The sequence below is a fragment of the Anolis sagrei genome, chromosome 2 (genome assembly GCF_037176765.1).
Source record: "Anolis sagrei isolate rAnoSag1 chromosome 2, rAnoSag1.mat, whole genome shotgun sequence".
Taxonomy (NCBI): Eukaryota; Metazoa; Chordata; class Lepidosauria; order Squamata; family Dactyloidae; genus Anolis; species Anolis sagrei.
In genome coordinates this window covers 263,948,780-263,976,259 of record NC_090022.1, presented here as the reverse complement: position 1 = coordinate 263,976,259, position 27,480 = coordinate 263,948,780, and the positions used below count along the sequence as shown (strand labels likewise).

The following is a 27,480-nucleotide window of genomic DNA, read 5'->3' as shown; positions in this document are numbered from 1 at the left end:
AAGATAAAGCATACTTTGTGTACTTTGACTCTCATCAATATTTTTGTTAAAACTATAAAAATAGATATCATGTTTGACTATTTTATATTAAAAAGCAAATAATGTAAATAAAGGACACTGGGACTTGCTACTTGATTCTGAAAAAGTTACATGACAGCACCTTATGGTCTCACATCATCAGGACAATGGTCACACGAAGCAATCATCATGCAGGATCATTTCAAATCTTCACTAAGCTATGACTTGAGAAACTGGGAAATATCCATATAGAAAAGATGCCACGATTAACTAAATTAATGAAATAAAATATAATATAATCCAATATTCTTTGTGTAGAGAACAAAAGGCTATAAGAAAACCCCAAATCTTTCACAAAAACTTCACTAGATACTGCCAAGCTGTTACTGTGCAAGTTATACTCTGGTGACATGTAATTTACAAAACATAGGTGTCTTCTCTTGCTTTATATGGTAGTATCTGACATCTTGTTCTTTTATTACAACACACACACACATGATGCTATCAGGAAAAGCAGCACTAAAGAACCACATCTGGGTTTTTTGTAGGGTTGCAAGCAAATATACTTGTTGAAAATACAAACTAAGTATAACTTGCATATATAGATAGAATAATAGAATAGAGTTGGAAAAGACCACATGAGCCATCCAGTCCAACCCTCTGCCATGTAGGAAAAGCACAGATGGTCATCCAGCCAGATGTAAAATTCAAAGACATTGTCATGTTAGTCTTCATTAATATGCAAAAGGGGGTTGTAGCACCTTTGAGACTATTTGAGAGAAAGAATCTGGTAACACAAGCTTTCATTGACTAAATCTATTTTATCAGATATGAAAGGAGTGAAATGCTTATAGAGGAATATTTATATCCATGAATGAGCAGCTTGTATATGTAAATAGCAACAGATATGCAAAACATGATGAGAGCACAAGTTCAGCTTTAAGTATGATGATTAGGAGGACAAAGGTATGATGAAAAGATATTGGCTAAAGTCAAGGTATGATATAAATGACAAAAGTAGTTACTGGAATGTAATATGACACTGGCTGGAGATGTGATCAAATGGGCAAGAGAGTCTTCACAAGGCTGGAGTGTTAACTAGTGCCTTCATACATGTAGTATGTTAGGAAGCCAGAGTCTCTGTTCAACCAGTAAGTTGGATTTTTTTTAAATCTACTCCAATTCTACTGCTTCTCTTGAAACTTTCTTCTGCAGTTTTTGAGTTCTAGAGCCCCTACTCTAGAAACCTTTAAAAAGAACCTCAAAACCTGGCTCTTCCGCTGAGCATTTGATGAATAGATTTACATCCTCATACTAGTGCTTAGTTTTAACAGTTTCTGTAATTGGGGTGCATTCCCCCCATAGGAAAGCTTTGCTTTATGACCTCCTCAGCAAATATTCTGTCCTTGTTTATCTCGCCTGAGTTTTTAATCTGTTTCTACCCAGCTTTCTTTTATCCATTACATGTAGCTCGCCCATGTTATTGTGGTTGTGATTATTGTAATTTTATATTGCTATGTTGTCTTTGTTTTATGTAATTGTGTTATTATTGTTTATTATTTGCGTTTTCAGTTTTGTTTTATTTCATGTAATTGTTGTTTTGGGCTTGGCCTCATGTAAGCCGTACTGAGTCCCCATCAGGGAGATGGAGCGGGGTACAAATAAAGTATTATTATTATTATTATTATTATTATTATTATTATTATTATTATTCTAGGAGTGCTGTTCTAAGGACCAGGATGGAATGTCCATGAAGACTGAAGTTTTCTGAAATGGGTTTTTATATTTCCTTTCTTAGTATCTGATTTATGCCTGTTTAGTCCAAGGTATATGTCTCCGCAGCAGAGGACCCCTATTACAGAATGGACTAAAGGAAGGAAATGGCAAAATTCTACTCGTGGTCACGTACAGTTCCCAACTGAGGTCACTCAGATATACATCAATGAACTATATATCCTATGATGCCATCTCTCAAAGGCTGGTGCTGGCAAGCCTTTATTTGCCTACAGACAGCCGCAATGTCAAGCAGTTACTTATTTGAGGACACATGGCATGGATGGAAGATAGCTACAAGATCTTGGCCAAATGCCAAGTCTGACCACACATCTACTTGGGAAATATCATCACAAAACCTCATCTCATCATCCTCAATATTACAGGTACTTTCTATTGCTCATACACTTGCAGCAAAGGATATATTTATGTTACCAACTTCCTTCTCTCAATTAGTCTCAAAAGTGCTACAAGACTCCTTTGCACATATTGGTGTAAGATTGCCAAAGAGTCAAGCTTACCTAGAAAGACTTATACTTTTTGCTTTTCTCTCTCTCATACACACAGAAGAAAAGGGAATTCAACTGTAATAGCTTAAATAGCTTTGGAGGGCATTGACAATGAAGGTCACAAAACCCAAAATACCCATGTAGAGATGTGTTTATTATAAAGTGTTATTTATAATGTGTTTAAACTGTATTTATAATGTTTATTATAGAGTGTTTATTATACTGTATTTAAACTGTATTTAGGTTTTACATTAGTTGCTATGACCTAACTGTGAGGGATAGGTTGCCATGGTAACACAGCCTCAGAGGAGGTGGGCGGAGTTTAAGGAGAAAAAGGTTTGAAAGCGTCAGTTAATTTCAGTCCGGTGGAAGAGACCCGGGGAAGAGGAGAGCCAGTTAGGGCTCTGTTGTGAAGCTGTGAGAATTCAGTAGTTCCTAGAATTTGTGAATATTTCTTCAGCAAGAGAGCTGAAGGTGTTACCTTGTTAGATTGCTTAGGTTAAAGGAATCTAACAGAGGGGGGTTTTCAGGATTGCCAGTAAGGAAAGACTGGTGATCAGTGGTTTGTTCCGAGTATAGGGCAAACCGTGTGGATATTCACAATAGGGAACTCTGAGATAGTATAAGCACTTCACTAAAGAAGGAGTTTGTAGATTTGTAACATTCAGAAGCCTGAAAGTATCTCAAACCAGCCATTTTGTAACATCAAGCCTTGTGCCAAGTTCAAATTCTCAAAACTGCAACAATTACGTTCTGTTAACAATAAAACTTGTTCTCTTTGTATTTTAAACCTGCCTCCTCCATTGCTTCTATGCTTGGTGCATTCCACACTACCAAAATCACCTCACAACACAACTAAGGATAAACAGAGACATAAACCAGCGTCTCTAAACATATTGGTGGCAGCTTAATTGATATTTATGAAGAAGGTTCCTCACAGAATATTGGTGACATTAAAGAAGATTAATACTTCCTCACATAATTTTTGGTGGCATCTAGTGAGATTAGCGCTGCTTCTTTACATTTTTGTTGACAAGCGGTGGGATTAACGCTTCGTTACAACCCAGTTGAGATACTCTAGAAAGTATATGCTCCTGGAGTTTAGATAAGAGGTTTTTAAGGCTGAATGCAGCATATAACAACCTGGTTTTTATCTATTAAATGGGGAAATGTGTTGACAAAAATTAGTTTAATAGCAAATTCATACATAAGGCTAAAGAGTACTGAACTCCAGATTCAAAATCCTGACATATAATTCCCCCCTCCCACAAATTCAATGTTCAGTCAAATATACATGTAACCAAGGTGCACTACACCAGCTGATTATTTCTATTCTTTATTCTCACACTGTCTAATCTTACAAGACAACATTGCACATTACCTGTAGTTGTGCTTTCATTATCTGTTGGTCTGTAATTTTCTTTTTCACCTCTAACATTTTTTCAATTCGTTTGTTAACTTGCTGGTCTTTCTTAAGTTCATTTTCATAAAATTTAGAACCCTGCCAAAGAGATTAAAAATTATCAATTCCAGTTATTAGCTTTAGTTTGCTTAATCTGCTTACTCTTTAGTTAGCTTAATCTGTCTAAAGCATAGTCTCTTCCAAAAAAGAAATAAACTCAAACCCAGGATTTTCATATCGGTTTTCAGAATGGCAAATATTACACCCAAATGGCAAGAAATAAGTGGAAGCTGCATAACCAAAAGAAGGATCACATGATACTTTCAACATCAGCAGAAGTTGGTATCAGAATTACTCATTTACACAAGAAAATGATGCAATATGTCTGTAATTAGCTCATCTCTGTGAGGAAAGCAGAGTAATATATTATAAATAATTAACATGTTGCACTGAAGCAGTATTACCAACACAACACTTCAGAGACGTCATAACATTATTATCTACATTACAGGGAGATGCTGACTAATACTTAGGATCTGCATAAAAGGCTGGAATTTTAAAAGCAATGGGTCTTAATTATTATCAGTTATTTATATCTAAAACTTGAAAGCATGGCACAGAGATTGAAAGACAACAGTTCATGATCACAGGGCTTCCCCAATCTGGTGACTATTAATGATGGGAGATGAGGTCCAGCATGTTTGATGGGTACCAGAATGACACAGGTCAGCCTAACAGTCAGCTTTCATATTTCATGACTGGTGCTGTTATCCAGAATATAAATGATTTATGACATATTTTCCATATATTGGTATGGTGGCATATCTAAGCATAAAGACCTATTTTGCTTAAAGGTGTGGGGGCAGACTGTAAGATAGTGTACTGGTAATTATGCATACCGTGAAGCAGAATGATAATAAAATTCCATGGTAGCACATTTGTCAGAGCTTTAGGCTATCAGACAACATTCTTGTCGACAGAAGACATTGTTCCTATGAGAACAACTCTTGCTTCAGACTAATCTCTATACGGAGTAAGGTACAGTGCAAAGGACAGGAGTCCTGTAGCAGACATCTATAAACCCAGGGAGGTTTTTTTTAAGTGTCAGGAGAGACTTGAGAAACTGCAAGTCACTTCTGGTGTGAGAGAATTCGCCGTCTGAATAGACGCTGCCCAGGGGACGCCCGGATGTTTTGATGTTTTACCATCCTTGTTGGGCGCTTCTCTCATGTCCCCGCATGAGGAGCTGGAGCTGACAGAGGGAGCCCATCTGCACTCTCCCTGGATTTGAACCTCCAACCTGTCAGTCTTCAGTACTGCCGGCACAAGGGTTTGACAGTAAAAACTGTGCAGTCCAAGAGATATTGTTGGACTACAGTTCCCAGTATTCCTCATCACCGGCTGGGAGTTGCAGTTTAAAAACATTTGAAAGGTTGCACAATCCTTAAATTGCTCTAATTCTAATTACTGTTCATGAAAGATTCAAGGATACCACAACAGTGGTATCATCCTACAAATAAATCCAGTTTTCATTTTCACCCTTATTATAATGGACAGCATACTTTTCTTTCTGATGCTGGTAAAAACCTTGTACTCCTTCTTCAATGCAATCAATATTCAAGAGAACTAAATCTTTTGCAGATGCTTAAACAAGCAAACCTTGGAAGCTTCCAATATGATCTTGTTGATTTTCTCTTTATCCAATCCTTGCATTCCAGCTTTGTTATCATTGAGGCCCATTCTAAGCAGAAGCCCGTCTTGAGAAAAAACATCATCTGTATTTTCCATTGTAGAACTAAGCAATTTTTCAGCTTTTGCTCTGAAAAATACAAATGTTTTAAAAGGACACTTCTAAGGTACCACAGTGTTATAAAACTATCTTTCAGGCACTACTTAACACACAAGCAATATATTCATCATTTTTTCTGGCTATAAATTAGTTTCAAATACAAATTTCAAAGTACCATAATAACAGCATCCGGGGGGGGGGGGGTCATTTTAGCTTGAATGCTGGACTACAGCTCTGGAAGATTAGAGTTCCTCTTCCCACTTGGCCATAAAATCCACTGGGTGACCTTGGGCAAGTCACACACTTTCAGCCTAAGAGGATGGAAATTGCAAATATCTTCTAAGAAAACCCTATGGTGGGTTTGCCTTAGTTCAACTCAAAGACACACAACAACCAATTAATATTTTGAGAGAACAAGCTGAAACCATTGCAAATAGGTTCCACAGAAGTCCACATGGTTTTCACCCTGCAAAAAATTCCAGAAAATGTTGCAGGAACAGAATAGGTTTGGATTTAACTTCACTTTTGTGTGTGTAAAAATCTGAACATCTTCCCAAGACCACAAAGGCACTTCTGGATTTAATGCCATTTTTACATTTAGATATAATATTACCTTAACAAAATGAGTTAGCAGTATTTAATCAGTGGGTTTTATTTTGCACAAATGTTTTCAAATGTTCAGATAAAGGAGGAAAAGCCTGAAACAGCAGGCACTATCTTTAGTAGGAAAAAATAAAGATGTACATTAAAAAAACCATGACATTCTATTTAAGGCTTTTTCTTGGCTGTTCAAACACCAAAGGCCTTTTTTCTCTGAGCGTACACTTTTAAAAGCCCAACCTTTTATGATAAAAAAAATTCTACAAAAACAGTCTTAACATTTTCAAGCAAAAATCATTCTTGCTTTACTATCTAAAGCATGACAAGTTTCACTTCTACATTTCTCAGATAGGAGAGAAAACTTTAAAATGCATAATCGCCAATAAAAACATGACTGACACATATTTTTGAGTTATCATTAACAAAACCCGTATACCAAATAAAGCATGAAACTTTTTAGAGGTATCTGAAAAGAAGTAAATCTAAGGTAGTTGTGTACAGGACAGCAACACTAAACATCCTGTGCATTCTCTCACTTTATTGTTTACCCTTAAAGTGAACAACTTGTTACCAAGAGCCCCACCTACATTGTCTTTGTGAAAGAAAAATGGAGGCCTCTCTCCTGTCTTCAATGAGTTAATTAACATATACAGTACCCTGTGCAATTGAAAAACTGCAAATAACATCAAACCCTATTGAAATGAATGACTTCCGGCAGAAGCATACTAGAAGTGTACTGGAAAACCTAGAAAATGCTTAGAGAGCATGTATTTTTTCAGATGTGGATAAGTGAAACTGCAGGTGCCATTCCCATTTTAATAATGTAGGGATTATTCACTATTATTATATTCTTTTCTTCTTTTTAATGAACTGGATGATTCTATTCAGCTACATTCTAATTCACTGCACACTGAATATTATTTTTCTAAAGAGACACCCTTGGGACTGTTCAACTTTTGAAAGTAAAATTCTTAAGGAATTTAAGAAAGTATTTGAAGTCCACCCTTTGGATAGGACATTGACAAAACTGGTTTAAGGAACATGAGATATCAGGTCTGTGCTCCTAGCTACTGCTAGTATCAAAGAAGGGCACGTGTTTGTACCCACGTCATAATCCTTCTGTGCTATTATGACATTCTTTCCAGTCACTGGAGCTTTGCCTTTTGGAAGAGCCCTGGTGGAACACAGGATTCTTGTCAGTTTCGATCGCCTGCTGATTTGTTAGAATAGCAACACTGACAAGGGGAATGGTGTGATTAGCTAGCAAGTGCTCAGGAGCTTATGAAGCTTGGTTTGCCATAGGCTTTTTCAGATGAATGACTAGGATTACAACACCATTGTAGCCTTTGTTTTACAGGGCTAGCAATGACAGCAAACTGTAAACATCTTACTACAATTAAACTGCAATACTGAAACTTTCTAATTGCATCTATGACCTAGACAAATTGCAAGACAAGCTACAATTTTCCTGAAAAGCTCAAAACATCTAACTCTGATATTGTTATCATGCAGACTGATCATTTAAGTAACATTTATTTATGCTAGGATTTTTGAGCCATGACATATGATTCTGGTTGCATTGCAGCTGACAACAGCACAAATATGAGTCCTTTGGGCTCATTAAAAAGAGGACAGTTTGACATACAAAAATGTGGAGGGAAATGGTGAAAAAAATAGTTTTAACCTGGGTTGCTGAGAGTTTTTCAGATTGTATGACCATGTTCCAAAAGCATTATTTCCTGATGTTTTGCCCACATCTATGTCAGGCATCATCAGAGGTTGAGAGGTCTGTTGGAAACTAGGCAAGTGAGGTTTATATATCTGTGGAATGTCTATGGTGGGAGAAAGAACTCTTGTCTGCTTGAAGCAGGTGTGTATGTTGCAATTGACCACATTGATTAGCATTTAATGACCTCACAGCAACCTAGTGATTCCGGCCATGAAAGACTTCAACAACAAAGTTTTAACCTGTTTTAGCATCGCCGAATGACGTAAACTATAATGTATGTGTTTTTCAAAGGAAACAAAGAAGGGCTCTAATCCAGCAGTAGCTTTTTGTCACAAAATGAAATTGAGTATTTCATTTTATTCCAATTAACTGAATGGAAGCTGCTTTCTTACAGGAAAAGGAGATAGCTAGTCTCAGGGACATCAGGGATAGGCAAAAGGGACCAGAGAAAGAAACCAAAAAGGTGTTTTACATCACTTTTCCAATGGTTCTGTAGCATATTTGACATTCTTCGCTATCATCATTAGAGATATTTCACCATCACATAATATCTATGTTGTAGAATGTGAATGAAGACATACCTTTTGAACACAGCTGGAAAATGAACAAATGTGTAATTTGCTCAATAGTCATCAAAGGATTAACAGACTTTCCATTAGAATCTTCCCACTACTTTATTTTCTCTAGCAAATGTGTTAATTTTGGAGCGAATACATGCATGTTTATAGTACCGTTGTGTGCTGTCTGAATGTTTCAGAGATATGGCAACTATTAGAGGGTTTTCTTGGGCAAATTTGATCAGAGCAACTTTACCTTTGCTCTCCTCTCAAGTTGAGAGATAGTGACTTATTCAAGGTAGGCCAGGAGGCTCTATTGCCAAGGAAAGATTTGAACCAGGGTCTTCCGAGTCATAGTCCAATACTTGAGCCAGTAAACCATATTAGCTTTCATGTCTGTATATATACAAATATGCATTCATACCAGAAAGGTGGCCTCTGGCTCTTCCTGTGTGATGTTAGCACAGGGGCTCTAAATAAAGTTAGAGCTGTTCCTGACATCACATCTGCACTTTTCTTGGTCTGCTAAAAGATCTCCTCAGCCACTGGAGTACTGCAGACCAGCAAAATTAGGAAGGGGATACCCCTGGTATCCTCCATGGACTCTATTATTCAGAAAGAGGGAGATGAATGCAAGGTTAGAGTGCAAAGCAATGGGTAACGAGGCAGAGCAAAGAGTAACATGTTGTATTGGAACAGTAGGGAAGAGAAAGGCTCATCTTCTAGGGCAGGGTTTCTCAACCTGGGGGTTAGGACCCCTGACGGGTTTGCAAGGGGAAGTTTCGGGGGGGGGGGGTCACCAAAGATCATCACAAAGCACATTATTTCTGATGGTCTTAGGAACCACCCCCCTTGGCTGAGAGGCCGGCTGGGAGATCTTCAGCCTCTGAGAGAAGGCTGAAGATCTCTAGCCTCCAGGCAGCAAATCCTCCCACCAAAAGCCCTCCTCCTACTGTGATTGGGCGGCCTCTCAGCTGGCCTCTCAGCCAAGGGGAGGGCTGACTCCAAGCAGGGAGGGGAGAGCATGTTGGTTATGGGTGTTCACATTTGGGCATATTGAGTACTCATGCCAAGTTTGGTCCAGATCCATCATTGTTTGAGTCCACAGTGCTCTCTGTATTTATTTATGACATTTATATGCCGCCCTTCTCACCCTGAAGAGGACTCAGAGAGGCTTAAAAATAATATACAATACAATAAATAAAATAAATACAATTATCTTCCTGAACCCCTCTCTTTACTATGGTCCCAGAGCAGCAGTTGGTGCTGGGGGGAGGGGCTCCCAACTGATGACACTGAAGACAAGATGGCACTGCCTTCTTGACCCCTCTTTTTACTCTGGTCCCAGAACAGCAGTTGGTGCTGGGGGGGAGGGGCTCCCAACTGATGACACTGAAGAGAAGATGGAACTGTCTTCTTGGCCCCTCTCTTTACTCTGGTCCCAGAGCAGCGGTTGGTGTTGGGGGGAGGGGCTCTCAACTGATGACACTGGATGTAAGTGAACTCCAACTCCAAACCTCAAGGTAAATGCCCACCAAAACCTTCCAGTATTTTCTTTGGTCACAGTTCTGTGTGCAAAGACTGGTTCAGTTCCATCAACTGTGGAGTTCAGAATGCTCCACTATAGTTCAGAATGCTAACTATAAATCTCAACAACTACAACTACCAAATGACAAAATCAACCTTCAACCCCAGCAGTATTCAAATTTGGGCGTTATCAGGTATTTGTGCCAAATTTGGTCCAGTGAATGAAAATACATCCTGCATATCAGATATTTGCATTACGATTCATAACAATAGCAAAATTACAATTATAAAGTAGCAACAAAAATAATGTTATGGTTGGAGGTCACCACAACATGAGAAACTGTATTAAGGGGTCGTGGCATTAGGAAAGTTGAGAAATACAGTCCTAGGGATTCCTCCTCCACGCAGCAACACCCAGAAGGACTTTCTTTTTCCTACCTAATGGGGCAAGTGGAAGGAGCAATCCAAGTTACAGGAAGTTCCTTTTTTATCTTTTGGCAAATTGTGGCTTCCTCCTTGCTGCTTGCCTTGTCGTCACAGCCAGCAACCCCCAGGTAAGCCTGAAGTGTCGCTTCATCCCATTTATTAACAAGGGAAGATAGCCTAAGATTCCAAGGGAGCAACAAAGAACAAAAAGACAAAAAAGGATGAATAATTATTCTTCACTTTTTAGTAGCACCCTGTAATATGATGTCTAATGATATTCTTATTACAGATGACTTGCTATTATTTTCTCACATTCTATCACTGCTCTTGGCTGAACCATTGTCAGTTTGTATCCTTCTCAGATATGGTAACACACACAGAATTGCTCCAGCAAACATACAATCAAAGCCAAGCAGAAGAGTACTGCTGACTAAATGGTGGATATTTTTTTCTTCTAATGTAATACAAACAGGAGTAATTTAAAATAGAAGATTAGAGTCTCAGCTTGCCAGAGGCCTTTTTCCTGTCATTTAAATATAGTCTTGGCATCACATGAAAAAGGATTTACTCTTCTCAACATCCCCTAGTGATCAAATTTCAAATACAATTGCCAAAATTCAAGTGTTTTTCAGCTCAATCAGTATGGGAATCACGCAGCCCTCCAAATTAGCTGGCCTACAAGTCCATCAGTCAATGGTAAAGAAATGATGGGAGATGCAATTCAATGTTTGAAAGTCTGAATTATTCTGATCTTAATCCTGCTCCTCTTCTGATTTTCTGCTCATGAGCAATATAATTCTTTTTTTTCTAGAAAAGCTTGTTTACATGTTTGGAGTTTTAAAGAGAAAGTTTTAAATAAAAATATTTTTCAAGAGTAAGTGTATTTACTCTTAAGGAGGAATTAACATAGAAAAACCAGGATAGAGAAATCATTAACAAGAGACACCAGGATGGCCCAGCAAACAGGTAAACCTTTCTCTGCCAGCAGGCAGTTGGAGAAAGATAAAGGGAACACTGCTGGCTAGGTTGTGTGTTTTCAAATGTTTTTAAATTGTATTTATGATATTTAATTGTATTTTAATCTAACCCACACAGTGCTATTTAGTATTTTTTTAATATTTATATTTGCTTTGTTTTAAATGGGCACCAAAATGTGTGGTTGTTAGCTGCCTTAAGTTCCCACAGGGAGAAAGGTGACATATAAAGTAAATAATTATTAAAAAAAAATCATAATTTATGGTTTTAAGACTTGGTGAAAAATCCTCAAAGGCTTCACTCATAAAAATATCAGGCAAAACATCCTTTTGTCACAGTGGTATTAACTGCTAAGTAAGCACACATATTGTTACTATCTTCCTTGGGACTACTTCCAATAAATGTAGGCCTACCAGGATCCATGGCCGTTTCACTCTACACAATTATTGATTATGATTTCACTGTAACTGCCAAACTTTTGTGGAATGTTGAAGTTTACAGTATTCTGGGTGTACAAGCGGGAGGCAGTATTGAGAATATTCCATCAGAAAGCTCTAGTGTCTCACCAAACTACCAATTCTGGGGGTTTGTGATATGCAGCTATGGAAGTTAAAGTGGAATTAGTGTTATAACTGTGATGGTGTTGTAACTTACTTATCTGTACATATATACAGGACAGCCATATAGCTGGAAAACTTGGTTCTAAAAAAATGTTTAAGAGAAAAGTACTGAAAATTAGAAGAGGCACCCCTTAGTTAAAACAAACAAACAGACTATAAGCTTTCTCATTACAGGTTGCATAAATTACAATTGCAAAATTGTGTCTCTGCTTTGTCAAGAAAATGCTAAATTCTTATTATATTCTTCCTTCTTGATAATAAAAATGTTACTTATTAACTTTGCAAGTTGTCAATAGTAAAGCTTATTTATAAAAAGTTAGAACAGGGAATTAAATACAACTCCAAGTATGCTGGAGACATGAATCTGTATATTGTAAAATCGTCATCCTGCCTAATCTGCCATTAATGTGAATTAAACCCTGCGCTATTCACCCTGCATCACTAATAGAATTAATATTGCTGCTGTTAGCAAATATTTTCCCTTCCATTTATTTATTATTTATTTATTTCTATGCTTGTATACCGCCGTTTCTCAGCCTAGCCGGCGACTCAACGCGGTTTACAACAAAATACAACAGTCAACAGTATTCAATTTAAAACCATAAAAAAACCATCATACACAATATTGGCCCATCCATGCCCAATGTATGAAATGCAATAGATATGAAATGCAACCCATTGTATTCCCCTTGCTTCAGAAGCCCTTCTCCCCCTTTTATAAAAGTTGCCTTGACATATGGACTCAAATGCCAACAGAGCTCTGCAGTATTTTCAGATATGGCTAGAAATGGTTTGCTTGCTTGAGAACACACACCCTCTTCATAAAACAAAACAAACAATAAATAAATGAAAATTAATTTGGGATCCAATGCTCATCTAGAGCAGGCACAGAACACATTACAAATACAGAATGTTACTCATTCAGCCCAAAGTTGTTATTCCTCACTACTGTCTATGCTGGCTTGTAGGTTTTTCTGGGTCAAAGTTTGACCTGAAGTTACAGGACTCTATAGGAATCTCAGGGCAATTTATATGACCCTGAAACCCTATAAGTCAAGGTTATTCATAGGTACAGGCAGTCCACGAGTTACAGACAAGGTAGGTTCCTTAGGTTTTGTTCTTAAGTAGAAATTGTAAGTAAGTCAGAACAGGGACATTTTAAGTGTAATTCCAACTATATATCGCACATAAAGTTTTGGATAACATAAGGCAGTCTTAACACCCCTGTGGCATTTGTTTTGCTGTCTGTGTCCCAGTTCAGAAGATTTCACCTCAATTTCTGTCCCTGTGAACATTCAAATTTGAAAAAAAAAATGGCTTATTGTGGAAAAAAGGATTGATGATAAAGTTTCAGTGGAGACACCTTTTCCCCATTATAACTCCTCCAGGAGGGCAGATTTCTCCTCCTTCCTGTTTTTTCACCCTGTTCTTGAGTCATATTTACGATGCATGTCTGCAACTCGAGGATGGCCTGTATAGTGATTACTGAGTTGGGGATCTCTTTCTAGCAGGTTTTGGGTGCAGCACTTTAGCCTCTACAAAATCACTGACATTCTACTCCATGATTCTATTAGACTACTTAAGAGTCTGTCTCTGTAATATTATGTGTTTTGGGTCATTTTAGATAATGTGTGCACTCCTCTCCCATACTCTTATAAGAGGAACACCTCCTGCTGAAGCCACTATATTTCTCATCCATACAACTAGCTAGAGTTTATTTTAAAAACCCTAAATGTTAAATCACCATCTGCCACTTTAGAGGAAACCACAGCAACGATGGTATCATGGCTAGTTTCCCTTTTATTCCAGAGCATGCCCAGCTATACATGTATACGCAGACGTCCCAGTGTCAATGGGTCATTCTCTCAATGGAGGAGTTCTTCCTTTCACTCAGACAGGTGTCACTCCATCGCATTTACAAAACACTACCAGATTTTAGTACATCAGTTGGCTTTGGCTACTTTGTGATTGTGTTTGATGGTGACACCAACAGTTGGCAAATTAAACTGTCATCTGGTGAATCAGATCTCAAACACCCACAGTAACCTTTACACTCTTATGAAATATTTGTGTGAGATGCTGTTCCTTTCTCCACATACATTACACACCATCCTCAAATATAATCTATTTGTGAAATTGTGTGCCCCCCCTCCTGCTTCATCTCCTTTTAATAAAAAACAGGAAAATAAAATATTTGAGAATACCTTCTAACTACAGGTTGAGCATCCCTTATCCGAAATACCTGGGGCCAGAAATGTTTTCAATTTCAGGTGTCCCCGTCCCCGCAAAGTATTTCTCTTTTGGCATCCTCCCAGATAATAGGACAGTACCTTTAAACCAACAGCTCCATTGTGTTATCCTGCAATATCACTTGTGAGCCCCTCTATATATACAATACAATAATAGATAGAAATAATAACACTGTAATGTAATGGTGCTAGTATACTGTATTAATATTAATAATGTTGTACTATAATATATTGTATATTCTACAAATTATGATATGTTACAATGTATTATATAATACTAATAGTATAATGTACTAGTAGTGTGTGTGTGTATATATTGGTATAATAATATAGTGCAGTATAATAATATATAATATAATAATTGTATATTATATATTACATACACATAATATTACTAGTAATATTGCAGTAAAAGTAAAGGTAAAAGTTTTCCCTGACATTAAGTCTAGTCATGTCCAACTCTGGGGGTTGGTGCTCATCCCAATTTCTAAGCCGAAGAGCCAGGGTTGTACGTAGGTCATGTGGCCAGCATGACTGCATGTAGCACTGTTATCTTCCCACCTGAATAGTACCTATTATCTACTCACATTTGCATGTTTTCAAACTGCTAGGTTGGCAGAAGCAGAGCCTAACAGCGGGAGCTCACCCTGCTCCCTGGATTAGAACCGCCGACCTTTTGGTCAGCAAATTCAGCAGCTCAATGGTTTAACCTGCTGTGCCACCGGGGGCTTCATGTAACATTAATAATGCTGTAATATATTATATTGCATATTGTATATGCTACAACTTATGGTACAACATATTACATAATACTAATAGTATAATGTACTTGTAGTGTATTTTATATATATTGTGGTATAATATAGTACAGTATAATATATAATAATATAAGAATTGTTTATTATATATGACATATAATATTACTAGTAATATTGCAGTATAATGTGTTATTATTTTTGGTATAGAAGTGGATTTGTTTTTGGGACTGGGGGGTTTGTTACTTTTGTCTTTGTTCAGCCTCTCGCAACATTCAATGTTTGCCAATATCCTTTGTAAACCTCCGAGTCCTCGAGGAGATAGAGTGGGATATAAACACAGCTTTATTATTATTACATATACATCTTGGAGATGGGACTCAAATCCAGACACAAAGTTCACTTAGAGGTCTTTATATATAGCCTGAATTTCATACACAATAGATTCGATCATGTTCTGCACGAAACAAGGTTTGCATATCATGAACCACCAGAAAGCCTATTGGATTTCATAGATTATAACAAGTTACTATCCAAAAAGAAAAGAACACTCAGGGTACATCTACACCAGGCCTGGGCCAACTTGGGCCCTCCAGGTGTTTTGGACTTCCAACTCCCACCATTCCTAACTGCCTCAGGCTCCTTTTCTTTGCCCCCTCAGCCGCTTTACTGCAATATTACTAGTAATATTATGTGCAATATATAATATACAATTACTACATTATTATATATTACATTGTACAATATTATTACATACTATACTGTACTAAATTATTATAGTATTATATTTATTTACGACATTTATATCTTGCTCTTCTCACCCCGAAGGGGACTCAGAGCAGCTTACAATGTATTATATTATTAGCATAGCACAATATTAGTATTATGTATTACTATATTGTACTATGCTTTATATTACATGTAATATAAAGTATAAAATATTATATTGTATTATTATTATATTGTATAACATTATAATATTATCAATATTATATGTGTATACAATATATTATTAGCACAGCACAATATTAGTATTATATATTACTATATTGTACTATACTACTATACTGTAATATTATTAGGAATATTACATGTATTATAAAGTATATAATTATATTGTATTGTATTATATTGTATTACATTACATTATTACCTTTCCATACATATCTCTCCTTATGAACTATTTAGGACTCTAAGATCTTCTGGGGAGGCCTTGCTCTAGGTCCTGCCTCCTTCACTGATGTGTTTGGCTGGAACGAGAGGCTGGCCTTCTCAGTGGTGCCCCCTTGGCGGTGGAATGCCCTTCCCACGGATATATGATTGGCTCCTTCCTTCTGACATTCCATAAAAAGGTTAAAACCTGGCTTTTCGAGCAAGTTTTTGCTAACATAACATAATCAGGTAAAGATGAAATTATGGGACTTGACAATGCAATCTGGATAACGATTTTAGTAAGGAGATGCTGTTGACTATGTTTCTATGGCTTTGTATGGTTTTATATTATATGCTATAAGTTTTTAATTGTATTTATATTTGTTTTTAATTTTACTTTTATAATTGTGGAGGTATTGAATTGTTGCCGACTGTGAACTGGCCTGAGTCGCCTCCGGGCTGAGAAAGGCGGTATATAAATATGGTAAATAAATAAATATGTGTATATAATATATTAACAATATTACAGTATACCATGTAGCAACAGTCAGGACTGACCACGGAACAACAGACTGGTTCAAGATTGGGAATGGCGTACGGCAAGGCTGCATCCTCTCACCCAACCTTTTTAACTTGTATGCAGAACACATCATGCGATGTGCGGGGCTGGATGAATGCAAAGCTGGGGTGAAAATTGCTGGAAGAAACATTAACAACCTCAGATATGCAGATGACACCACTCTGATGGCCGAAAGCGAGGAGGAGCTGAGGAGCCTTCTAATCAAGGTGAAAGAAGAAAGCGCAAAAGCCGGGTTGCAGCTAAACGTCAAAAAAACCAAGATTATGGCAACAAGAATGATTGACAACTGGAAAATAGAGGGAGAAACCGTGGAGGCCGTGACAGACTTTGTATTTCTAGGTGCAAAGATTACTGCAGATGCAGACTGTAGCCAGGAAATCAGAAGACGCTTACTTCTTGGGAGGAGAGCAATGTCCAGTCTCGATAAAATAGTGAAGAGTAGAGACATCAGACTGGCAACAAAGATCCGCCTAGTCAAAGCCATGGTATTCCCTGTAGTCACCTACGGATGTGAGAGCTGGACCTTAGGGAAGGCTGAGCGAAGGAAGATCGATGCTTTTGAGCTGTGGTGTTGGAGGAAAGTGCTGAGAGTGCCTTGGACTGCGAGAAGATCCAACCAGTCCATCCTCCAGGAAATAAAGCCCGACTGCTCACTGGAGGGAAAGATACTAGAGACAAAGTTGAAGTACTTTGGCCACATCATGAGGAGACAGGAAAGCCTAGAGAAGACAATTATGCTGGGGAAAGTGGAAGGCAAAAGGAAGAGGGGCCGACCAAGGGCAAGATGGATGGATGGCATCCTTGAAGAGACTGGACTGACCTTGAGGGAGCTGGGGGTGGTAACGGCCGACAGGGAGCTCTGGCGTAGGCTGGTCCATGAGGTCATGAAGAGTCGGAGACGACTGAACGAATGAACAACACACAGTATACCACTATATGTAATAATATTAATATTACATATAATATAAAACATTATTATTTTGTATTATTATTATATTGTATTACATTATATTATCAATATTATATGTGTATACAATATTTTATTAGCACAGCACAACTGTACTATATTGTTACCTGCTGTAATGCAACCTGAGCCCTGCTACATGCACAATGGAGGACCTTCTTATAGTAACACCAGAGACACTCCAAGTGGCCAGTTACTGGTATTTTATTTATTTATCGTGTCAGTATCAACCAGATAATTGTGTTGCTGCAAGAAGGTCCTCCATTGTGCATGTGGCGTGGCCCAAGTTGCGTTGCAGCAGGTGGTCTGTGGTTTGCTCTTCTCCACACTCGCATGTCGTGGATTCCACTTTGTTGCCCCATTTCTTAAGGTTGGCTCTGCATCTCGTGGTGCCAGAACGCAGTCTGTTCAGCGCCTTCCAAGTCGCCTAGTTTTCTATGCGCTCAGCAGGCCCGTAGCCAGGATTTGGATTCGGGGGGGGGGGGCTGAGTTTGTTTCGGGGGGGGGCTGAATTCGAGTGAAAGAGAGTCTACCCTAGCAAAACTTTTGTATCGTTACCCCAATACCCCCATGCATATGGGATATATTGAGTATGGTGATCAGATCATGATATGAATAAACGTAACAGTTTAAATAATGCACCGGTAAGGCCTTTTCACGAACCACCAAGAGAATTTCGGGGGGGGGGGGGGCTGAAGCCCCCCAAGCCCCCTCGCCCCCCGCTACATGCTTGCCGCTCCGGGGGGAGTCTCTCATTTGATATCAGCCATTGATTGAGGTTCTGGGGTTTGAGCCTGCCACTTTTGGACTCTCGCTTGCTGAGGTGTTCCAGCGAGTGTCTCTGTAGATCTTAGAAAACGATTTCTTGATTTAAGTTGTTGACGTGCTGGCTGATACCCAAACAACAGATGAGCTGGAGATGTCTCTGCCTTGGTCCTTTCACTATTGGCTGCTACTTCCCGGCGTATGTCAGGTGGTGCAATACCAGCTAAACAGTGTAATTTCTCCAGGGGTGTAGGGCACAGACTGGTCAAAAGACATTTAATCAACTACCAAGCTTGCAAACTTTGTGTTTTGTCTGTTTGTTAAAAAATGCAATACAACTGGTTTTGGGGGGGGGGGGGGGGTTGCTCCTGACACGATAAATAAATATTATATAGCTTAAGCGGCTGAGGGAGGAAAAGGAAGGGATCTGAGGCTGTTAGGAATGGTGAGAGTTGGAAGTCCAAAACACCTGGAAGGAAGGCCCAGGCCTGGTGTAGCTGCACCCTCAGTACCACCAAAGAGGAGCAAGATACGGGCCTAACAGTGAGGAGAAACCGAGGAGCCACTCCTTCCTGAGAAAAAGGAGGCAGAAGAAGGGCCCCGAAGCTCCCTCAACGTCCACACACCTCAAGTCTCCTTAGAGGGCTCCAACACCATCACCACCACCACTTCCTCCTCCACGATTCAAAATGGCGGCCGGGCGAAAGAAGTAACCCAACAGGCAAGTGAAAGGAAACGCGCCTCGAGCTACGTCACAAGCCGAGTGACAGTTGGGCCGTCTGCGCCCGCGCCGCTTGGCCCCGCCCCCTCACCACCCACACACAAATCCTCCCAGAAGCCACCGCGCATTGAACAGCGACGAGAGGAGGGAGTGAGGAAAAGAAACCAACCAGGGACTACATTTCCCAGCAATCCCTCCGAGTGGGAGGGGGAGGGAGCGAGCGCGGAAAGGGCTTGGCGGAGAGTGGTCTAGCCTGCCGATAGCGCGAGCTCGGCGAGTAAGATGGCGACGGAGGGAGCAGTTCTTCTCTGAGGAGGAAGAAGAGGAAGGAAAGGAAAGGAAGGAAGGAGAATGGTTGGCTCCACAATCTCTCGCTGAGGGGGAAAGCTGCACTTGCCGGCAGTGGCCGAAAGGGGGCCGCGGAAGGAAGGGGCCTCGAAGAAGGAGAAGGAGAAGAAGGTGTCAGTCGGTCAGGTAGCGCCGCCTCTGCTTCGCTCGCTCTCGGCTCTTTGGCGGCGGCCAACGACGTCTCCATGTCGGACAACCAAAGCTGGAATTCCTCAGGCTCCGAGGAGGATCCCGAGACCGAGTCTGGGCCGCCTGTTGAACTCTGCGGAGTCCTCAGTAAGGTAAGAAGGAGGAGGAGGAGGAGAAGCGCCTGTTTTCCTTCCGCAACAGACTGAATGAGAGGTTTGTGGTGTGTCCCTCCGTCGAGGCGCCTCACCTGAGGAGAGGAAATGGAGGAAGGTCCTGCTGCGAAAGAGGGCGCGTCTACGCTGCAGATTTAATCCAGTTTGACACCACTTGAACTGCCATGTGATGGAATCAAGGGAGTTGTAGTATTATACGGCCTCTATCCCCTCCATACTGCGGATTAAGTCCACGCTGCAGATTTAATCCGGTTTGACACCATATGATGGAATCAAGGGAGTTGTAGTTTTAAAAGGCCTTTATCCCCCCCCCCCTCCGTACTGCAGATTAAGTCTAGCTTTAATCCAGTTCAACACCACTTGAACTGTCATGTAATGGAATCAAGGGAGTTGTAGTTTTATAAGGCCTTTATCCCCCCCCCCTGCAGATTAAGTCTAGATTTAATTCAGTTTGACACCACTTGAAATGCCATATGATGTAATCAAGGGAGTTGTAGTTTTACAAAGCCTTAACCCCCCCCCCCCCCCAATTGCAGATTAAGTCTAGATTTAATTCAGTTTGACACCACTTGAAATGCCAAATGATGTAATCAAGGGAGTTGTAGTTTTACAAAGCCTTAACCCCCCCCCCCCAATTGCAGATTAAGTCTAGATTTAATTCAGTTTGACACCACTTGAAATGCCAAATGATGGAATCAAGGGAGTTGTAGTTTGACAAGGCCTCTATCTCCCCCCTTGTACTGCAGATTAAGTCCAGATTTAATTCAGTTTGACACCACTTGAACTGCCATATGATAGAATCAAGGGAGTTGTAGTTTTACAAGATCTTTATTCCCCTCTCTTACTACATTAAGTCCAGATTTAATCCAGTTTGACACCACTTGAATTGCCATATGATGGGATCAAGGGAGTTGTAGTTTTACACGTCGTTAACCCCCCTTTTTTGTAAGAGACTGCTAGTGCCTCAACAAACTACAACTCCCACAATTTATTTATTTAGTTTTACAAGATTTTTATCCCCCCCCCCTTGTACTACAGATTAAGTCTAGATTTAATTCAGTTTGACACCACTTGAAATGCCACATGATGGAATCAAGGGAGTTGTAGTTTTACACGTCATTAACTACCCCCTTTTTTGTATGATAGTGCTAGTGCCTCAACAAACTACAACCCCCACAATTTATTTATTTATATCCCGTTTTATCTCTCCATACAGAGACTCAAAAACATTGCAACTAAAAATATACAATAATAAAACAATATATCATTATATATTATCAGTAGTAATTTATTTATTTATTATTTATTTATTTGGGGTTCTTTTACCCCGCCCTTCTCACCCCGAAGGGGACTCAGGACGGCTTACAAAAGCAAAGGCACAATTTGATGCCTGCATCATAAAGACAATCAAACACAGAATTACATCAATACACAGTTAACAACAAATATACATTATAACCATAAAATCAATAAAACCAAATACAAACCCAATTGCTCCTCTTACATGGTCAGCGTTCGCTACTCATAGATCTATTTTTACGTTCCACTTCATCAATCCTGCTGGTCTTACTCGCCTGGTTGTCTGATTTAGTTGCCGGAGTGGCCAAAGGCCTGGTCCCATAACCAAGTCTTCACCCTTCTCCTAAAGGCGAGGAGGGATGATGATACTTATATTTAGTATATTAGTATTACTATATTTCAATGTTATTATAATATACTATATTGTATTATGATTAGTATTGTATTGTGTTACATTATAATATTATCAATATTGTATGTTTATACAATATATTATGGAGCCCCCAGTGACACAGGTTAAATGGCTGAGCTGCCAAACTTGCTGACCGAAAGGCTGGCGGTTTGAATCCGTGAAGCAGAATGAACTCCTGCTGTTAGGCCCAGATTCTGCCAACCTAGCAAATATGAGTAGATCAATAGGTACCGCTTCAGTAGGAAGGTAATGGCACTCCATGCAGTCATGCCAGCCACATGACCTTGGATAGGTCTGCATACAGTGCCAGCTCTTCAGCTTAGAAATAGAAATGAACACCACCTCCAGAGTCCTACACAACTAGACTTAATGTCAAGGTGAAACCTTTACCTTTTACAATATGAGTTCACAAAGAGTCGGAAGTGACTGAACTAATAAACAAGAAATATTATTAGCATAGCACAATATTAGTATTATACATTACTATATTGTACTATACCACTGAACTGCAATATTATTAGTAATGTTACATGTAATATATAATATACAATTATTATATTATTTTATATTGTACTATAATATTTTTATAAAGTTTTTGCACATAGTATGGATTCCATGTTGGTTCAAGTGTTGACAAACAGGATTGATTCTACAGTGTAGATGAGGTATAGGCAAACTTCGCCCCTTCAGGTGTTTTGGACTTCAGCTTCCACAATTTCTAACAACTGAGGCACTCTGAAAAACAGCCCCAGGACAAGGAGGAATCATAGAGAAGCCCCCCTTAAAGGGGGCGAAAACAGCTCTTAGGACAGGTGTAGGCAAACTAGGGTCCTCCAGGTGTTTTGGACTTCAGCTCCCACAATTCCTAACAAAACACATCATTTGGCTATCTCCTGGCAGCCTATGATATTTTAACCACCTTCCAAGGGTGCATCTATGGCTACACTGTAGGATTAATACAGTTTGACACCACTTGGAACTGCTGTGGTGCAATGCTATGCAATGATGGTACAATTAGTTTTACCAGGACTTTCACCTTCTCTCCCAAAGATCACTGTTCCCTCGTTAAACTACAAATCCCAGGATTCCGTTGAGCCATGGCAGTTAAAGTAGGGTTTTTTTGGGGGTCGTGTCAGGAGCAACTTGAGAAACTGCAAGTCACTTCTGGTGTGAGAGAATTGGCCATCTGCAAGGACGTTGCCCAGGGGACGCCCGAATGATTTAATGTTTTTATCATCCTTGTGGGAGGCTTCTCTCATGTCCCCGCATGAGGAGCTGGAGCTGATAGAGGGAGCTCATCTGCCGCTCCCCGGATTCGAACCTGCGACCTGTCAGTCTTCAGTCCTGCCGGCACAGAGGTTTAACCCACTGTGCCACCAGGGGCTCCTAGTTAAAGTAGTGTCAAACTACATTCATTCTACAGTTGAGATTCAAACCAATATTCATTCAGTTTAAAGGCCAATGGGGTGGATTAGCGATCACTCTATGAAACCTAGTGTCTATTTGGATCTTTTAATGTGGTGTCAAGCTCATTTAATTCTACAGTGTAGATGCGCCCAGAACCTTAGCATTGAGTCACCTGGGATAAAACAGCCGCTTGGTGGCATAGGCTATCTCAGTGCATACACAGTGTTGGGGTTAATTCAGCTTGACACCACTTCTACTGCCATGGCTCAGCACAGTAGAATCATGGAGGTTGTGATTTTACAAGACTTCTGTGTCTAAGAGTTCTGTTGGCCCCCCAAACTACAAATCTCAGGATTCCATAGCATTGAGCCCACAGCAGTTAAAGTAGTATCAAACCACAATTCTGGAGGGTAGATGTACCCTTAGATATAGCAAATCAATATTGGTTCAGTCAGCTAAAGACCACTGAGGTCTATGAAACCTAGTGTCCTTTTCGGACTTTAAAGTCGTATCAAAATGTATTAATTCTACAGTGTAGATGCAACATCAGTTAGTAGACAATTCCTTACCAACCTTCTTCCTCATTTGAGAGAAAAACAAATAATCTTTTATAATCCCTTACCACTACAGTTGGGTTGAGGGCACTGAGTTTCTAAAAATTATTATTTAATTGCTTCAGAAATTGCCTAGCTTTCTAATGGAGCATTGGCTTGGAATGAAACATCAGCTTAAAAAGATCACATCTTTCTTGTGAATATCATTTTTTCTCTTTTAAAAATTCCCTGAAGCCCACCTGTCGCCAGCCTTTTCTTGATCAAGACTCATCACGGTTTAAATAACCCGCTCATTATGGGTGGGATTTCCCACAACTGTTTCCCCCTTCCTTTTTAAAAAATATGTGCGTGTGTATGTGTATGTGATGCACTGAAAGGAAAGAGCAGTCTATTCATCAGGTTCCTTGTAAGAGGCTGGTAATCCCATCTCTGACTTCACTTGTAGGCATATCTTGGCTGAGTAATGCTATAGAGACACATTGGATGAAAGCACTCAGGGCACTGGTTGAATCTTCAGGAGAGGAAAGGCTAACTTCATCTTGGACCTGCAAGGCCAACGCTTCTAAGCCTTGTGTGTGTGTTTTTTGATTCTTTTTCTTTTAAAAAAAACACAATCATGTGATCAGCATGCAAGCATAACATACCTTGGTAGCATCAGAAAGGAGTGGCATGACCTTCGTTCTAAATGTCAGAACAGTGCTATAAAACTCAAGGCAATTTAGGGAGAAGAGGAAGAGAGAAGCTATATCTGAACCAGATGGCCTGTATTTAAGACCTTTTTGTCTGTAGCTTTGTAATTTTTAGTATGTCATCTTCCCGGCATTCCTTAAAAATCTGTGGAGGGATCTTCTTCTGGTTAAGGAACTTTAGTTTTTAAAGAAGACACAAAATTTTCAACAGAATACTCTTATAAAACTGGGTGGCAGTTGTGACTTTTGAGAGGTCCATCACTTACATTCATTTTTGTTTTGAAACAAAATGCAGGTAATGAGGTGCTCGGAAGTGATACTGCTTCTGAGAAATTCATTCAGCTGAATGAATTTATTTCTTCAGAAATTAAATATAGTCCAAAAGCTCTTTATTTCATGTTTATGAATTATAAAATGGAATAACTAGAGTGCTGCAAAATGAGGAATTTGCATCATACAACGAGAATATTACACATAACACATGTCCAAGCACCACAGACAGAAGGTTCATACATTTCTTTGATGTAAGATAGTATTACCTGTTGAAAGTGAGTTGAGAATCACTGCAGCAGTACTGATCTGTAAAAATTGTAATGGTAGGAGTGGTAATAGGGTTTAATCCTATAGCTGAGGTGTCTGTGGCCCTCCACATGTTGATGAATTCCTACTGACATCATTCCACATAGGATCTGTGATGGATATTTGAGTTTCAATAACATGAGAACATAGGTTTCTGAGCTCTTATCTAATGTAATCTTCCTTCTACCGTGCCTATATCTCACTGCTAGTCTGAACTACGTTCCTGCTTTCTGTTCCAAACTCAGTCACAGGGGCTGTATAATTAAATGCAGTTTGGCACCACTTTAACTGCCATGCCTTTATGGTATAAAATACTGGGTATTTGATGAAGCACCTTGGCAGAGAAGGCTCAAGGGCTTGTGAAACCACAGCTCTCACCTGTGATGATTTTTCAACAGAAATGTAGTGTTGGCAACCAGTGTTAGTGTAGACTGTTGCCATGGGTTGACACAGAAGATTGTGTGCATGTGGTCTGTGTGTAATACAGGTATTGCTCAACATCCTTTCAACTATGAAAAAATAAAGAAGGAAAAACAGAACATCCTCTGTTTGCAGTGTCCTGGGCTTTTAGTGCTGCATTCTATAACAGCATCATTGCAGTTGTTTCCACATGTAGTTACCAAATGTTTTACCCCAAAGTGCCTGGAAAATGTATGTAGCTTGTTAAAAAATGTAGTGGATGTAGTTTTTCAGGATTTCCCTTTTCCACTCTGTAAGCCACTATGACACTGAAGGCATTTCCTTTTCTCATGCAAAGAAGGAATTGCAGAAATGTGATGAAATTTTACCTATAAATCTATTGAACTACATTTCTGAACAGCTTTTAGAAGTTCAATATGGAAGTGACATCCAATTTAATGTACTAATAGTATGCAACATATGAAATTAGCAAAATAGTATTTATATCTCAAATTTAAGCTGAAAATTATATAACTCTTAGTGTCTTCACTAAGAATGGTGCCAGATTTATAGTGTGTTTAACAGCACAATTTTCTAAATAGCATATTTTTTATATATAAAATGGCTATACATGTATGTGTGAGAAAAATATGAAAATGCTTTTTTCGTACTGTACAAACATTGTCTGTATAAACAATCTTTTAGGCTGGCTCTCACCTTTGAGTATAGTTTTTTATCTTCTAGAGTATAATGTTATACTCTTATTTATATTTTAATCATATTTATTATTTTAGAAAAATATACATAGTTGAGCTTGCTCAGTAACTTCTTGGAATGTGATAATATAGAAACAGAGGCCTGGAGATTGTGTTATACCTCTGCCAGATGCATTTCTATCCATCCCATTATCTCCTTTAAAAAAGTATTGGAATTTGGGAGATCCTTTCGAACAGGTATGGGATATCATAAAAGACTACAGCAGAATAGTGAAAGGGATAAAATCCTAATTTTGCTGAGACTTACAGATATACAACTCAGAATCTTGATCAGAAATCTCACAGTTAAACAGATATTAATTATCTACAATATAATTTTAATCATGTGGTTGATCTGGTTTGCTCTCTTGATTCTCAATAATGGAAACTTGGTTACTGTTCCAAGATACAGATTTTTTTTTACTTCAAGAAATATTTTCTTGAAGTTTATCTTTTTTCTTTGTTTATCCCTCATCTTTCATAACAAGTTAATGATAGCATGTATCCAAAGTATCTTTATGTTCTTATTAATTCATTCTGAGATAGTGAATTTGGTTTCATGGAGAGTGATAGAATAGGAATATTTCCTAGTTCATATCTCTTGATTTGGCGTGTTTAGACTGAATTCCAGTGTGATATAGTGGTGCAAGCAAGGACTATACCTGGAAGTTAGGTTTTGATTGCACGCTCAGCCATGGAAATCCAGTTGATGACCTTAGGCACATCATGCTTTCTCAGCATCAGGGGAAGGTAAATGCACACACACACACACCCGACATGAAATCCTCATAATATGGTCACCTAAGGATTGCCATAGGACACACAACAACAACAAAACAAAGTAATCATTTTAAAGGTTACCTTTTGGACCTTTCTTTCAAAATATTGTAAAAGGAAAACAGACAAAAAAATCTGCCCCTTTTGTCTGCAAACACTTTTGTAATATAGGCAATTCTTAATATTTACTCTGAAAAGTTGATTGGGTTAGTAAGGTGCTACAAGAGGTTGCTTTTTCATCCTTATTTCTAAACTTCAGTTTAATTTGGAAGAGAGTTCATTTATTTGGGAGGAGTAATTTTTGTTCTCTTCATTTTGTCCATGTACATCCATCATATGAGTAGACTCACATTTATGCAACAGGATTCAACCTCCCCCCCCCCCCATTGTCTCTTCACTCTGCAGTAGAAGATCCTTGACCAGAATTGAGTTATATAAAGGCACCAGAGAAAATCTGTTCTACCAGTAGCATTTCAGTTCCCTTGCTTTGGCTGTTGGACACTTTTTTATCCATCCAAAGTCTATTCAATAGCTTCTTAAGTATTCTCTTTAAAATATATGTTGTGGAAGTTATGCTGATAAAATGTAATGACAATGATGATTCACTAAGGTGTAAAATCCAAACTTAAGACCTAAAAATCAGAAAGTCAACATCTTGCCTAGTACAGTATTTGTAACATTTAGGGATGGTAACATTTAGAACTGTATTCTCTTGTGGCTAATCTGTCATATCTACATTCTGGTGGTTGATGAAGCCAGTTGTTCGGCAGCTCCCATTCTTTCTCATTCTCTTTATGACCTCTTTTTCCTCTTCCCTTTCCATCTAATGAGCTGTTGAGAAAAGAGCA

At 39.0% G+C, this 27,480-nt stretch overlaps 2 protein-coding genes across 6 annotated transcripts in view; one reads left to right on the top strand and one right to left on the bottom strand.

The window, feature by feature from the left end:
* The window catches only part of POLK (DNA polymerase kappa), a 41,187-nt gene extending 22,023 nt beyond the window's left edge, over positions 1 to 19,164 (bottom strand). Inside the window, exons 1-4 of one of the 4 annotated variants that reach the window (XM_067464573.1) lie at positions 19,017 to 19,164; positions 8,802 to 8,982; positions 5,362 to 5,521; positions 3,682 to 3,801 (exon numbers count right to left, since the gene is read on the bottom strand). In XM_067464573.1, coding sequence (XP_067320674.1) covers positions 3,682 to 3,801; positions 5,362 to 5,490 — 249 coding nt within the window. In that variant the 5' untranslated portion in view covers positions 5,491 to 5,521; positions 8,802 to 8,982; positions 19,017 to 19,164. The other 3 variants (XM_060761646.2, XM_060761648.2, XM_060761650.2) reach the window with 3 other exon arrangements.
* A 77-nt stretch (positions 19,165 to 19,241) lies between these two features.
* The window catches only part of CERT1 (ceramide transporter 1), a 68,128-nt gene continuing 59,889 nt past the window's right edge, over positions 19,242 to 27,480 (top strand). Inside the window, exon 1 of one of the 2 annotated variants that reach the window (XM_060761652.2) lies at positions 19,242 to 19,740. In XM_060761652.2, coding sequence (XP_060617635.1) covers positions 19,645 to 19,740 — 96 coding nt within the window. In that variant the 5' untranslated portion in view covers positions 19,242 to 19,644. The remainder of the gene's footprint in view (positions 19,741 to 27,480) is intronic. The other variant, XM_060761651.2, reaches the window with a different exon arrangement.